General features: G+C 43.3%; 1 protein-coding gene across 2 annotated transcripts in view; it reads left to right on the top strand.

Annotated features, from left to right (window-relative positions):
* sorl1 (sortilin-related receptor, L(DLR class) A repeats containing) overlaps nt 1–14,301 on the top strand; it is a 238,369-nt gene that overhangs the window by 115,941 nt on the left and 108,127 nt on the right. For both annotated transcript variants that reach the window (XM_085967698.1, XM_085967697.1), the window contains exons 11-14: nt 6,101–6,174; nt 9,544–9,632; nt 9,943–10,121; nt 12,139–12,325. In XM_085967698.1, the coding sequence (XP_085823824.1) occupies nt 6,101–6,174; nt 9,544–9,632; nt 9,943–10,121; nt 12,139–12,325 (529 nt within the window). The remainder of the gene's footprint in view (nt 1–6,100; nt 6,175–9,543; nt 9,633–9,942; nt 10,122–12,138; nt 12,326–14,301) is intronic.

The raw sequence follows: 14,301 nt of genomic DNA, 5'->3' as shown, positions 1-14,301 counted from the left end.
ATGCAGAGCTGGTCTGATTTTTATTCCCCCCCCCTTCCTTTAATTTTAAATAGATGGAAGACACAGCCCCCCCCCCCCCCCCCCCCCCCCCGTAATCCGCACTGCCTCCCCAATGCACGGCTCGTTCAAATTTTTGCACATGCGCGGTACCTACAACGCAAAAGCCGGTGAGCGGCCTGCGCGCAAGTCCTTGTGCAGCTTAGCGAGAACGTAGATGGAAAATTGAATGGGCTCCTCTTAGCTGCTGCTCCCTGTCTGCAGGAACAACATGCCCGTTTCTTACCCCACAATAATGGAATATTTGTGTGATAGAAATTGAATCTGATAGTAGTGAAGTGTCTCTTACTTTTAATTGCCACTGGATGGCTTTTATCATGCATTTGTACAGTATAGTGCTTAACGTGAAGTAGCTACACCTGGCAGTCGAACACTTCTAAACTAACTTCATTCTAGCTCCAGTAAGGCCTGCATGTTCGCAATCAATCTTGGTTAAGATTACGTTGAAACTACAGAAGCATGTGCAAGTGAACTTTTTAAGAATCACTCTGAGCATTAACTCTACATATTTTTTGTCCATTCCCTGGTCTCTGGAGCCTATGCATCAGCTGTGGTTAGCCAGACGGTCTGCTCCCATGGCTTTGTGAAAATGGCTTTTAATTTAATCGTTAGGAAGTAAATGAGTTGATTAATCTATCTCGTTTTCTTTTTCCTTGAGGGTTTTCCCCACAACAATGCAGCAGAATGGAGAACTCTGTGCTATTGGCCTTGAAACTGCACTTGTCATTTTGAGTACTGTCCCACTGCAATCATTTACAGCTCTTTATAACAAACTTGCATCTATTGGCACCTTATGTCCCTTAAACATCAAAAATTCATACACAATGAACGAAGCATTGATTTTACACCAGCGTTCCAGAAACTAACAAATGGTGGATCACCAGTTAATCTGTCTTTTGATGGTGGTAATTAAGGTTGGTCTGGAGACTGGGAGAACTTCCCGTTCCTCAAGTATTCCCATGGGGTTTATAATCACTGGAATATGCAGGCAGGGCCTTTGTTCAACTTATTATTGGGAGGATAACATCTCTGACCATGCAGAACTCCCTCAGTAAGACCTTGAAGCCAACCTGAGTCAGAAGTAAAAGCAGAAAATGCCGGAAATACTCAGCAGGTCAGGCAGCATCTGTGGAGAGAGAAACAGAGTTAACGTTTCAGGTCGATGACCCTTCGTCAGAACTGGAAAAAGCTGGAGATGGAACAGGTTTTTAAGCAAGTGCAGGGGCAGGGAAAGGGGGGAGGGGAGGAAAGAACAAAAGGGAAGGTCTGTGATAGGGTGGAAGGCAGGAGAGATTAAGAGACATTAAGAGATGGTGCAAGGCAAAAGGAGATGGTAATGGGACAAGTTAAGAAACAAAAGATGAGTCTAGATGAAGTGTAAATGGCGATGGCAGAATGATCGACAGCTGCCATGTGGGAGAGAGGAAAAAAAGATAAATGGGGGGAAAAAAAAGGAATAGGGGCAGAGATTATGGTCTGAAATTGTTGAACTCGATGTTGAGTCCAGAAGGCTGTAGAGTACCTAATCGAAAGATGAGGTGCTGTTCCTCGAGCTTACGTTGAGCTTCATTGGAACAGTGCAAGAGGCCGAGGACGGTGAGGTCTTGAGTGGGAGTGAAGCGGAGAATTAAAGTGACAGGCGACCGGAAGCTCGGGGTCACCCTTATGGACTGAGCGGAGGTGTTCCGCAAAGCAGTCACCCACTCTGCGTTTGGTCTCCCCAATGTAGAGGAGACCGTATCGTGAGCAGCGAATACAGTATACTAAATTGCAAGAAGTACAAGTAAATCGCTGTTTCACTTGGAAGGAGTGTTTGGGGCTCTGGACAGTGGGAAGGGTGGAGGTAAAAGGGCATGTGTTGCATCTCCTGCGCTTGCACTGGAAGGTGCCGGGCGAAGGGGAAGGGGTGTTGGGGGTGATAGAGGAGTGGACCAGAGTGTCGCTGAGGGAGTGGTCCCTCCGGAATGCTGAAAGAGGTGGTGAGGGGAAGATGGTGGTGGGATCATGCTGGAGGTGGTGGAAATGGCGGAGGATGATCCGTTGAATGTGGAGGCTGGTGGGGTGAAAGGTGAGGACAAGGGGAACCCTATCGTGGTTCCGGGTGGGAGGGGAAGGGGTGAGAGCACAAGTGCGGGAAATAGAACGGACATGGTCAAGAGCCGTGTAAACCACAGTAGAGGGGAATTCTCGGTTGAGAAAAAAGGAAGACATGTCGGAAGCACTGGTATGGAAGGTGGCATCGTCGGAGCAGATGCGGCAGAGACGGAGAAACTGGGAGAATGGAATAGAGTCCTTACAGGAAGCTGGGTGGGAGGAAGTGTAGTCCAGGTAGTTGTGGGAGTCCGTGGGCTTGTAGTGAATGTTTGTCAATAACCTATCCCCAGAGATGGAGACGGAGAAGTCGAGGAAGGGAAGGGAAGAGTCGGAGATGGACCGTGTGAAGGTGAGGGAAGGGTGGGAATTGGAAGCAGAAGGTTGAGTCAGAAGGTTGTGTTCAAACATAGAAACATAGAAGATAGGAGCAGGAGTCGGCCATTCGGCCCCTCGAGCCTGCTCGCCATTCAATGAGATCATGGCTGTTCATCCAAATTCAGTACCCTGTCCCTGCTTTCTCCCCATACCCCTTGATCCCTTTAGCCTTAAGAAATATATCTAACTCCTTCTTGAATATATTTAATGAATTGGCCTCAACTGTCTTCTGTGGTAGAGAATTCCACAGGTTCACCACTCTCTGGGTGAAGAAATTCCTCCTCATCTCTGTCCTAAATGGCTTACTCCTTATCTTTAGACTGTGACCCCTGGTTCTGGACTCCCCTGCCATCGGGAACATCCTTCCTGCAATCTAGTCTGTCTAGTCCTGTAAGAATTTTTCTAAGTTTCAATGAGATCCCCTCTCATTCTTCTAAACTCCAGTGAGTATAAACCCAATCGACCCAATTTCTCCTCATATGTCATTCCTGCCATCCCAGGTATCAGCCTGTTGAATCTTCGCTGCACTCCCTCCATGGCAAGAACATCCTTCCTCAGATAAGGTGACCAAAACTGCACACAATACTCAAGGTGTGGTCTCACCAAGGCCCTGTACAACTGCAGCAAGACATCCTTGTTCCTGCACTCGAATCCTTTCGCTACGAAGTCCAACATACCATTTGCCTTCTTAACCGCCTGCTGCACCTGCATTCTTACCTTCAGCGACTGGCGCACAAGGACACCCAGGTCTCGTTGCACTTCCCCTTTTCCCAATCTATTGCCGTTCAGATGATAATCTGCCTTCCTGTTTTTGCCACCAAAGTGGATAACCTCGCATTTATCCACATTATACTGCATCTGCCATGCATCTGCCCAATCACCCAACCTGTCCAAATCATACTGGATTTTCTCGGCATCCTCCTCACAGCACACGCCCACCCAGCTTTGTGTCGTCTGCAAACTTGGAGATACTGCATCTAGTTCCCTCGTCTAGATCATTTATATATATATATTGTGACTAGCTGGGGTCCTAGCACCGATCCCTGCGGTACCCCACTAGTCACTGCCTGCCACTCGGAAAAAGACCCGTATATTCCAACTCTTGCTTCCTGTCTGCCAACCAGTTCTCTATCCAAGTCAGTACCTTGCCCCCAATCCCTGTGCTTTAACTTTACACGCTAATCTCTTATGCGGGACCTTATCGAAAGCCTTCTGAAAGTCCAAATACACCACATCCACTGGTTCACCCTTATCTATTCTACCAGTTACCCCTCAAAAAAATTCCAGTAGATTAGTCGAGCACGATTTACCTTTTGTAAATCCATGTTGACTTTGTCCGATCCTGTCACTGTTTTCCGAGTGCTCTGCTATTACATCTTTTATAATGGACTCCAGCATTTTCCCCACTACCAATGTCAGGCTTACCGGTCTATAATTCCCCGTTTTCTCTCTACCACCTTTTTTGAATAGTGGGGTAACATTAGCTACCCTCCAATCCATGGGAACTGTTCCAGAGTCTATAGAATTTTGGAAGATGACCAGCAATGCATCTACTATTTCTAGGGCCACTTCCTTAAGTACCCTAGGATGTAGATTATCAGGCCCTGGGGATTTATCGGCCTTCAATCCTGTCAATTTCCCTAACACTATTTCCCTACAAATACTGATTTCATTCAGTTCCTCCCTCTCATTAGACCCTATGTTCCCCGACATCTCTGGGAGGTTATTTGTATCCTCCTTTGTGAAGGCAGAACCAAAGTATGTATTTAATTGGTCTGCCATTTCTTTGTTCCCCATTATAAATTCCCCTGATTCTGACTGCAAGGGACCTACGCTTGACTTCAAGCCCCACTCCAGATACTTGTGCACATAATCTAAGATGACACTTCAGTGTAGTATGGAGGAAATGTTACACTGTTGGAGGTGCAATTTTTCGATGAGAAAGCAAGGACCCATCTACCCCCCAAGGTGGACATAGAAGATCCCATGGCACTATTCGAAGGACAGGGGAGTTCCCCCAGCCAATATTTATCCCTCAACCAACATCACTGAAGAGGTTGATTTCATTGCTGCTTGTGGGACCTTGCTGTGTGCAAATTGGCTGTTGTCTTTCCCTACACAGCAGTGATGACAGTTCAAAAGTACTTCATTGGTGTGAAGTGCTTTGAAACATCCTGAGGTTTTGTAAAGTGCTATATAAATGCAAGTTTGTTCTTTCATTCTTTACAAGAATTTCTGAAAATTAATCTTTTCAACTGATTGGTTCTAAGGCTGGTTTAGCAATATAAATGGGTGTGGTTATTGGAGGAAAAATCATAACTTAGATTTTTTAAAACCTTTTTTCCTCCCTTCCCCATGATGCCTTAATGGGCAACAAGCTCTGCCTTGCAAATTCAAAAGTGCTTGTGGTTATTAAACCGGCTTCTTAAGCTGATGAACTGCTCATTGTGCTTGCTGACGTACATTGGCTTCTGATCCCCCAAGGCCTGGGATTTAACATTCTCATCCTTATGTCCTAATCCCTTTTATGGCCTCCCCTCTCCCTATCTCTGTAACCTCCCACACAGCCCCACAATCCTCCGAGAAGCCTGTATTCTTCCAACTCTAGCCTCGTGCATCACCCACTCCCTACGTCACACCATTGGCGGGTGCACCTTTAGCCGTCTAGGTGCTAAGCTCTGGAATTCCTTCCCATATGCCTCTCCTTCTTTAAGAACCTCCTTAAAATCCATCTCTGACCAAGCTTTTAGTCACCCCTTCTGCTTTCTGCCTTGGTGTCAGTTTTTGTCTGATTACGTTTCCGAGAAGTGCTTTCTTTCTACGCTAAAGGCACTATATAAATGCAAGATGTTGTACTTGTGTGCATTACAGTTGTTGTGCTTTAGTAAATCATTTGTATTTGAGGGTTATTATAAGATGCCATATAAATTAAAGTCCTTTTAAACAACATTGAGGACTGAACATGGGTTTTTGTAAGAAATGGGTTTAAAGGAACGACTGGACCCACTGCATAGGTGAAAGAAAAAGTGACTTTTAGTGACTTGAGATCAAGGTGACTGAACAAAAAAAGTCATATCTTTAGCTCAACAGATATGAATGAAAGGAAAAGATAATTGAACATTCTGCTGCTAGTATCAGCGTTGAATTGGCAGTTTAATGACCAAGTGAAATGCACTGAATTATTTGAAATTATAATTTGACTTGCTGTGTAATTGGGTAACAAAGGTGCATTCTCTCAAGCCCGCTGTTTGCACGTCCACGTGTTATCTCACTGGTACAGGCGAGGTAATTATAGCGCTTTGCACAGCGCTCTGCAAGTTTGAATCCATATTGTTCCCTGATTATTTGTTTGGTCAGTACATGTCTGTCTGTCTGTCTTTCATACACTTCTCTTAAAAATATTTTTAACATTTAGAATGTGTTCTTAGAGGAAAGTACTTATGAACAGATAAGAATTACTACCCAGCTATAAACATTTAAATGAATATTTTCAATATTTGTGTTGAATTGTATTTATCAAAGGATGTAGCAGTGATTTCATGTGTGTTTCTCCTCTTCCTTCCCCCTCCCTTAGGTACCATTGGCAACAGCTTGGCAAACAAGCCAAATGTGTATGTTTCAAGCAGTGCTGGGGCTTGGTGGCGTGAGGTAATGTGCTTTCGTACTATAAAAACAGAAAATGCTGAAAATACTCATCAGGTCAGGCAGCATCTATGGAGAGAGAAACAGTTAACGTTTCAGGTCGATGACCCTTCGTTAGAACTGGAAAAAGTTAGAGATGTAACAGATTTTTAAGCAAGGGCAGGGAAAGGAGGGGAGGGGAGGAGAGGAAAGAACAAAAGGGAAGGTCTGTGATAGGATGGAAGGCAGGAGAGATTAAAAGACAAAGGGGATGATGATGCAAGGCAAGAGGAGATGGTAATGGGACAAGTTAAAAAACAAAAGGAGTCTAGATGAGGTGAGACCAAATGCAGATTGGGTGACTGCTTTGCGGAACACCTCCGTTCAGTCTGTAAGCGCGACCCCGAGCTTCCGGTCACCTATCACTAATTCTCGCTCCACTCCCACTCTGACCTCTCCATCCTCGGCCTCTTACACTGTTCCAATGAAGCTCGAGGAACAGCACCTCATCTTTCGATTAGGCACTTTACAGCCTTCTGGACTCAACATGGAGTTCAACAATTTCAGACCGTAATCTCTACTCCTATTTTTTTTTCACATGGCAGCTGTTGATGATTCTGCCATTCCTATTTACACCTCATCTAGACTCCTCCTTTTGTTTCTTAACTTGTCCCATTACCATCTCCTTTTGCCTTGCATCATCATCCCCTTTGTCTTTTAATCTCTCCTGCCTTCCATCCTATCACAGACCTTCCCTTTTGTACTTTCCTCCCCTCCCCCCTCTCCCTGCCCCTACACTTGCTTAAAAATCTGTTACATCTCTAACTTTTTCCAGTTCTGATGAAGGGTCATTGACCTGAAACATTAACTCTGTTTCTCTCTCCACAGATGCTGCCTGAGCTGCTGAGTATTTCCAGCATTTTCTGTTTATATTTCAGATTTCCAGCATCCGCAGTATTTTGCTTTTGTATTAGTGCTTTGTACAACCAGTTTTGTCATCCGTTAGCTAGCTGCACTAATAAGAAAATACAGGGTTTGAAATTCTGAATTAGTGAAAAAATGTGGCAACATTGCTTTTAGAATGGGCAAATAAAAAATCATATAATGGAAGAGTACTTCAGTTTTTCATTGTTACAATGCCCTCTTCAATGTGCATCAAACAAAGTGCTCCCAAGTTTGCTGATGATTCCAAATTGGGAAAATTGTAAATAGGAAGGAGAAAATAGAACAGTTGCCGAAGGATCCGAAAATGGAGTTTGGGCCAAAAAATTGCAGCTTTTAATGTGAGGAATTGGAAAGTCATAAACTGGAGATAGGAGACAAACTGTGGGAAGTACAAAAGAAATGGGAATTGTCCAGAGGAAACCATAGAGGAGGAATATCTTCCAGTTTCAATGGACAGCGCCTTTAGATCATTAGCACAATGTGCTGTGCTGGTGAAAAGGGCAAATGAGATCTTAAGGTGTATAATTAAAAGATGGGGCACAAGTACCAGGAATTGATGCTTAGTTTGTACAAAGCTCTGATCCAGCCCCACGCTGAATGTTATGTATATACATAAGAACATAAGAATCAGGAGCAGGAGTCGGCCATTCGGCCCCTCGAGCCTGCTCCGCCATTCAGTGAGATCATGCCTGATATTCGACCTCAACTCCACTTTCCTGCACTATCCCCATATCCCTTGATTTCCTTAATATCCAAAAATCTATCGATCTCTGTCTTGAATATACTCCACAGCCCTCTTGGGGTAGAGAATTCCAAAGGTTCACCACCCTCTGAGTGAAGAAATTTCTCCTCTTAGTCCTAAATGGCCGACCCCTTATTCTGAGACTGTGACCCCTGGTTCTAGACTCCCCAGCCAGGGGAAACATCCTCCCTGCATCTACCCTGTCAAGCCCTGTAAGAATTTTGTATGTTTCAATGAGATCACCTCTCATTCTTCCTTTGGTCACTGTGCCACGGAAGGCGAGGTGGCGAAGAGATTACAAAAGGAAATTAAGTTAATAATTGGGATTGGCACTCATGCTAGGTAGTGTAGGATTATTATTAATGTTGTTTGTCCCTATGTTTAGGGAAATAACCCTATTACTAGTTCCAACCTTGAGCTGTCTGTGGTAAGAACCACAGAAAGTGGTACTGAGATTACTAATCATTTTATTTGATTGCCACAATGATAATGAGCAACAGATCTAGACAATACCCACAAATGGAATATGGTTCAGAATGCAGGTTGGCCAAGCTATCTCGTTCTGGAGGGCATCTCGGGTGGACGTGGCACTATTTGAAGAAGAGCAGGGGATTTCTCCTGGAGTCGTGGCTAATATTTATCCCTCAACCAATACCACTGAAACCGATTATCTGGTCATTATCTCATTGCTGTTTGTGGGATAATTTGCCATGTGCCATGACCACTCGCGATGCCCTCCAGAACGAGATAGCTTGGCCAACCTGCATTCTGAACCATATTCCACTTGTGAGTATTGTCTAGATCTGTTGCTTATTCTTGTTTGGCAGTCGAATAAAATGCTTAGTAATCTTGACACCAGTTTTTGTGGTTGTTACCACAGACAGCGCAAGGTTAAAACTAGTAATAGGGTTATTTCCCTACACATAGGGACAAATTATATTAGTATTAATTTGCTATGTGCAAATTGGCTGCTGCGTTTCCTACATTATAACAGTGACCACACTTCAAAAGTACTTTGTTAGCTGTAAAGTGCTTTGGGACATCCTGAAGACGTGATGGGGGCTATATAAATGCAAGTTTTTTTACTACTGTTTCTGAAATTTTCCCCACAGGTTAGTGATTTTTTCCCCCTGTCTGGTGAACCTAGACATGTGGAAGATAATTCTAAAATGATAATCAACAGTTATGGTATTGTCAAAAATTTTACAGGCTAATTATTCCCACCGGTCCACACTGGTAATGCTGGTTAAAATAGACTGAACAGAGGTTGCTCCTTTATCTGTATCACGTAACCTGTGTCTGTAGTACTGGAGTGCTCTGACTCTCACATATTTGACTTCCTTTGCCGAAAGCCTTGAGCTGACGTAAACCCATCCATATATCAGTATATAAACGTACAGCAGGATTATAATTAAGATGCGAAAATGCTAATAAAATTGAACAAAGTTCAGTTAGAGGCTGGTACTTTCCCCACAGGAATTAAGGAAATATTAGATGGGAAGAGTTCCTTCGTCTGTCTTGTGCACCTTTTAAGTGGATGGTTCTGGAAGGGTGGAGCTTTGGGTTGTCAATCCTCTTGCCTGTGTACAGTGTGCCACACCGACAACCCCATTCGAAGAGTGATGGGAAACCAAGTGAAGGGGAAAAATATGGCAGTGCAAAGATGACTTAATTGCATTCTGAATCTGTCTTTTGTGACTCTTGTACAGGCCCTTGAAGGTCCACACTATTATTCTTGGGCTGACCATGGAGGGATCCTGTTGGCAATTCCTCAGGGATCCCCTACTAATCAACTGAAGTGAGTAAACCAAAGAATTGACTCTACTTTTCCAACCTTAAAAATAAAATGTTCATTATTGCAATCTCTGACTGAATTTTATAATTTCACCTTTTTGGTTTCTTCCTCCCACCCCCAGCCCTACAGTAGTATTCAATTAGGACTTTGTTGGATCATATTTTTGAGCATTATTTTTGTACAATATGGATTTCACAGTGTAGTATTAATTTAATACAACAGAGATGTGTACACGTGAAAATTCTTCAGCTGTTTGAAAACAGTAGACCTGTTGCATCATTTTACCTGTGCATCAATCTTTTTCAATAAAAAGGTACAGCACCAATGAGGGGGAGACGTGGAAGATCTTTAACTTCACTCACAAGACTGTTGTTGTATACGGATTGCTGACCGAGCCAGGGGAGAAAAGCACCATCTTCACAATCTTTGGCTCGTACGCTGAACTGTCCCACAGTTGGCTAATACTGCAGATCAACACGACATTAGCATTGGGTAGGTTCATGTTGAAGTACTGGTGATTTTAGTTCTTTTATGAAACGCGACTCCCTTTTTCCCCACTCTCCCAACAGGAAATGTTTGGGGACGAGAAGTAAACCGGCTACAGCTCTGACCAGCTAACCTAAATGGATTTACTTGGAAAAATTCTTCCTTCTATTTTTCTTCAAATCCCTCGCTTATTCACATCTGAAGATAATGATTCATTTGCAGCCCTCCAGAATTCCCCAGGTGTTTTTCTCGTGCATGAGCCCCTGGACTATGAACATTGTGGGGGGCATTCCATCCATACTGGTTCCTGTCCTTAACCAGACTCCACATGCTTAGACTTTGAGTGGGAATCGATGGGTCCCACCACCCCATGTTTCGGGGCATTGAGGTTAATTGAATAGCTCCTCTAACCCCACACAGACCATTGATCAAACCTAGAGCCTTTCTGGTGTGTGTCATTTTCATTTGATGAGTGTTATTTTTCAAAGTCCACTGAGGGGAATCCTTTACACATTAAGATAACCATATTATAAATGCTTGAAACAATGGTGCATTCTGCATTTATTTTAAGGCCTAACATTATAAGTTGTGATATATTTATGATTTGGAGGGGCAGGGGGGGGTGGCCTTAGTAACTCAGCTGAGCATATGGTTTCAGATGTTTTATGTGAATCTGTTCTGTGATGTCGATATATATGTGGCTGGCCTCTTTGTCGTTTTGTAATCTGTTGGCATATTTCAATTTGAAAAGATTGGATTGTGTTATATTGCATGTAGTTTATGCGGTATATTATATTTTGTGCTTTATGTTCTGGGAGTTACTGTAAGGCAGCAAGATTTCTCATTATAATAGTCACATCTATAGCCTCACAGATAAAAGGAAACAGAAAAGGGCTCCTGTTACCTTGATGGGCTGGGATTGTCCATGTGAGTGGGAGCAGCAATCTGTAATCTAACTTTGTTAGCCAAATTTCACCTGGTGCGATGACAAACGACATAGGTTCACTGCTAGGTCATCATTCAAGATAATCTGAAGAGCGATGGGACTGGCTGGAATGGAATTGTGTAAGAGCAATGCTAACAAAAATTGAAGAGAATCCTAGGAGGGATGAGGCTGCAGTTTAGGCTACATTACCTAGTTCAAACAATTTGACTGTCGTAGTTCCTATAACAGTGAATAAACATTGAATTTGATCTCAACCCATTTTATCTACTTGCATTATACTTGCTTTAGTAAACTGAATAGTGTTTGCTTTTTGCTCTTTGTTTAAAATTATCATTCTGGCTGGATAACATAACATTTGCAAACCAAATTATGTTCCTGCTTTGCATTTTCTAGAACTGCATTTTAATGTTTTAAGTATTTCCTGTGTATTCATCTGGAAAATAAAGGTCTACTATTAAAGATTGCATCAAAAAAATCACAAGGTAGCCAGCTTGCTAATTACCTCGGAGGAGCAGATAAACCAACTTTTCCATTTCAGAGACAGTGTCCGAATCCATCCACCAATTTTTCTAGTTAGGTTTTGCTTGTGGTTAGCAGGTTCCTTATGTAAGGGGAATTATTTGCTTGTGAATTTAATTGATACCCCTCCCCCAACCCCTTCTCATCCCAGGCCTCGTATGTGCGTGAAATCATGCAAAGCTGATCCCTTTCCACATTCTGGGGAACCTTCTTGGTTATTCAAGCAGAAAGACCTGATGCTGATTTGGGTATAATGCATGTGGGGATCATGGTGTGGCCATATAGGAGGTGGCAGACTGCCAGTTAACATTTTTCTACTCTGTCTGTAATTACCTGTATAATACCCTCCGCTGGGGAAGCAGCATAGTCAGTAGATAATGTGTAAATGCTTCCAGCAATCCATTAACACAGCCTGTAACCGTTTCGATACGAAAACCTTCTTCCCCCAACAGAATTCTGTATCAAGTTAGAAAAATATTCACAATTGCAAATTGTCCAAAGTGCAAGTCTTTCTATTTGAAACTTAGAAATGCAAATTCTTTCCTCCTTTCTTTCCAGGAGTGCCTTGCTCGGAGTCTGATTATAAACTGTGGTCCCCCTCTGATGAACATGGGAACGAGTGTTTGCTTGGCCGAAAAATTGTCTACAAGCGAAGAACTCCACATGCAACCTGTTTCAATGGGGAAGACTTCGACAGGCCAATCACAGTCAGCAACTGTTCCTGTATGAGAGAGGACTATGAATGGTAATTAAGGGAACAAACTTTATTTTAAAAAAAAACCCAACAAAGACTGGTGATGGGCTTTGTAACTGTATCACACTGCAGCTCTATGTACTATTTGTTCAGGTAACCCACATCCTTTATATGATGGCTGTGCCCTATTGGAGATGCTTAAACAAATATCAGTTCATCTATCACTATTATATCTTCTTCTCTCCATTGTTAATTGCCCAGTATCTCGAGCATCAGCTTGCTTAGTTTATTCAACAGAGTGATGTTGTAAATGAATCATGCAGTACCAGATGTGGGTGAATGAGTTGTCACATAGAAACATAGAAACATTGAAGATAGGAGCAGGAATAGGCCATTCGGCTCCTTGAGCCTGCTCCGCCATTCAATGCGATCATGGCTGATCATCCAAATTCAGTACCCTGTCCCTGCTTTCTCCCCATATCCCTTGATTTCTTTAGCCTTAAGAAATATATCCAACTCCTTCTTGAATATATTTAATGAATTGGCCTCTACTGCCTTCTGTGGTAGAGAATTCCACAGGTTCATCACTCTCTGGGTGAAGAAATTCCTCCTCACCTCTGTCCTAAATGGCTTACCCCTTATCCTTAGACTGTGACCCCTGGTTCTGGACTCCCCAACCATCGGGAACATCCTTCCTGTATCTAGTCTCTCTAGTCCTGTTAGAATTTTATAAGTTTCAATGAGATCCCCTCTCATTCTTCTAAACTCCAGCGAGTACAAGCCCAATCGACCCAATCTCTCCTCATACGTCATTCCTGCCATCCCAGGTATCAGCCTGGTGAATCTTCGCTGAACTCCTTCCATGGCAAGAACATCCTTCCTCAGATAAGGCGACCAAAACTGCACACAATACTCAAGGTGTGGTCTCACCAAGGCCCTGTACAAGTGCAGCAAGACATCCTTGTTCCTGCACTCAAACCCTCTCGCTACGAAGGCCAACATACCATTTGCTGCCTTAACCGCCTGCTGCACCTGCATACTTACCTTAAGCGACTGGTGCACAAGGACGCCCAGGTCTCGTTGCACTTCCCCTTCTCCCAATCTATTGCCATTCAGATAATAATCTGTCACCTTGTTTTTGACACCAAAGTGGATAACCTCGCATTTATCCACGTTATATTGCATCTGCCATGCTTCTGCCCAATCACCCAACCTGTCCAAATCATACTGGAGTTTTTCGGCATCCTCCTCACAGCGCACACGCCCACCCAGCTTTGTGTCGTCTGCAAACTTGGAGATATTACATCTAGTTCCTTCGTCCAGATCATTAATATATATTGTGAATAGCTGGGGTCCAAGGACCGATCCCTGCAGTACCCCACTAGTCACTGCCTGCCACTTGGAAAAAGAACCGTTTATTCCAACTCTTTGCTTTCTGTCTGCCAACCAGTTCTCTGTCCAAGTCAATACCTTGCCCCCAATCCCATGTGCCTTAACTTTACACGCTAATCTCTTATGCGGGACCTTGTTGAAAGCCTTTTGAAAGTCCAAATACACTACATCCACTGGTTCTCCCTTATCTATTTTACCAGTTACATCCTCAAAAAATTCCAGTAGATTAGTCAAGCACGATTTACCTTTTGTAAATCCATGTTGACTTTGCCCGATCCTGTCACTGTTTTCCAAGTGCTCTGCTATTACATCTTTTATAATGGACTCTAGCATTTTTCCCACTACCGATGTCAGGCTTACCGGTCTATAATTCCCCGTTTTCTCTCTACCACCTTTTTTGAACAGTGGGGTAACATTAGCTACCCTCCAATCCATGGGTACTGTTCCAGAGTCTATCGCATTTTGGAAGATGATCAGCAATGCATCTACTATTTCTGGGGCCACTTCCTTAAGTACCCTAGGATGTAGATTATCAGGCCCTGGGGATTTATCGGCCTTCAATCCCGTCAATTTCTCTAACACCATTTCCCTACAAATACTGATTTCTATCAGTTCCTCCCTTTCATTAGACCCTA

This window comes from Somniosus microcephalus, chromosome 26 (genome assembly GCF_052327205.1).
Source record: "Somniosus microcephalus isolate GS21.2 chromosome 26, FLI_Smic_1.0, whole genome shotgun sequence".
Classification (NCBI taxonomy): Eukaryota; Metazoa; Chordata; class Chondrichthyes; order Squaliformes; family Somniosidae; genus Somniosus; species Somniosus microcephalus.
This window is presented reverse-complemented; position numbering and strand designations above follow the sequence as displayed.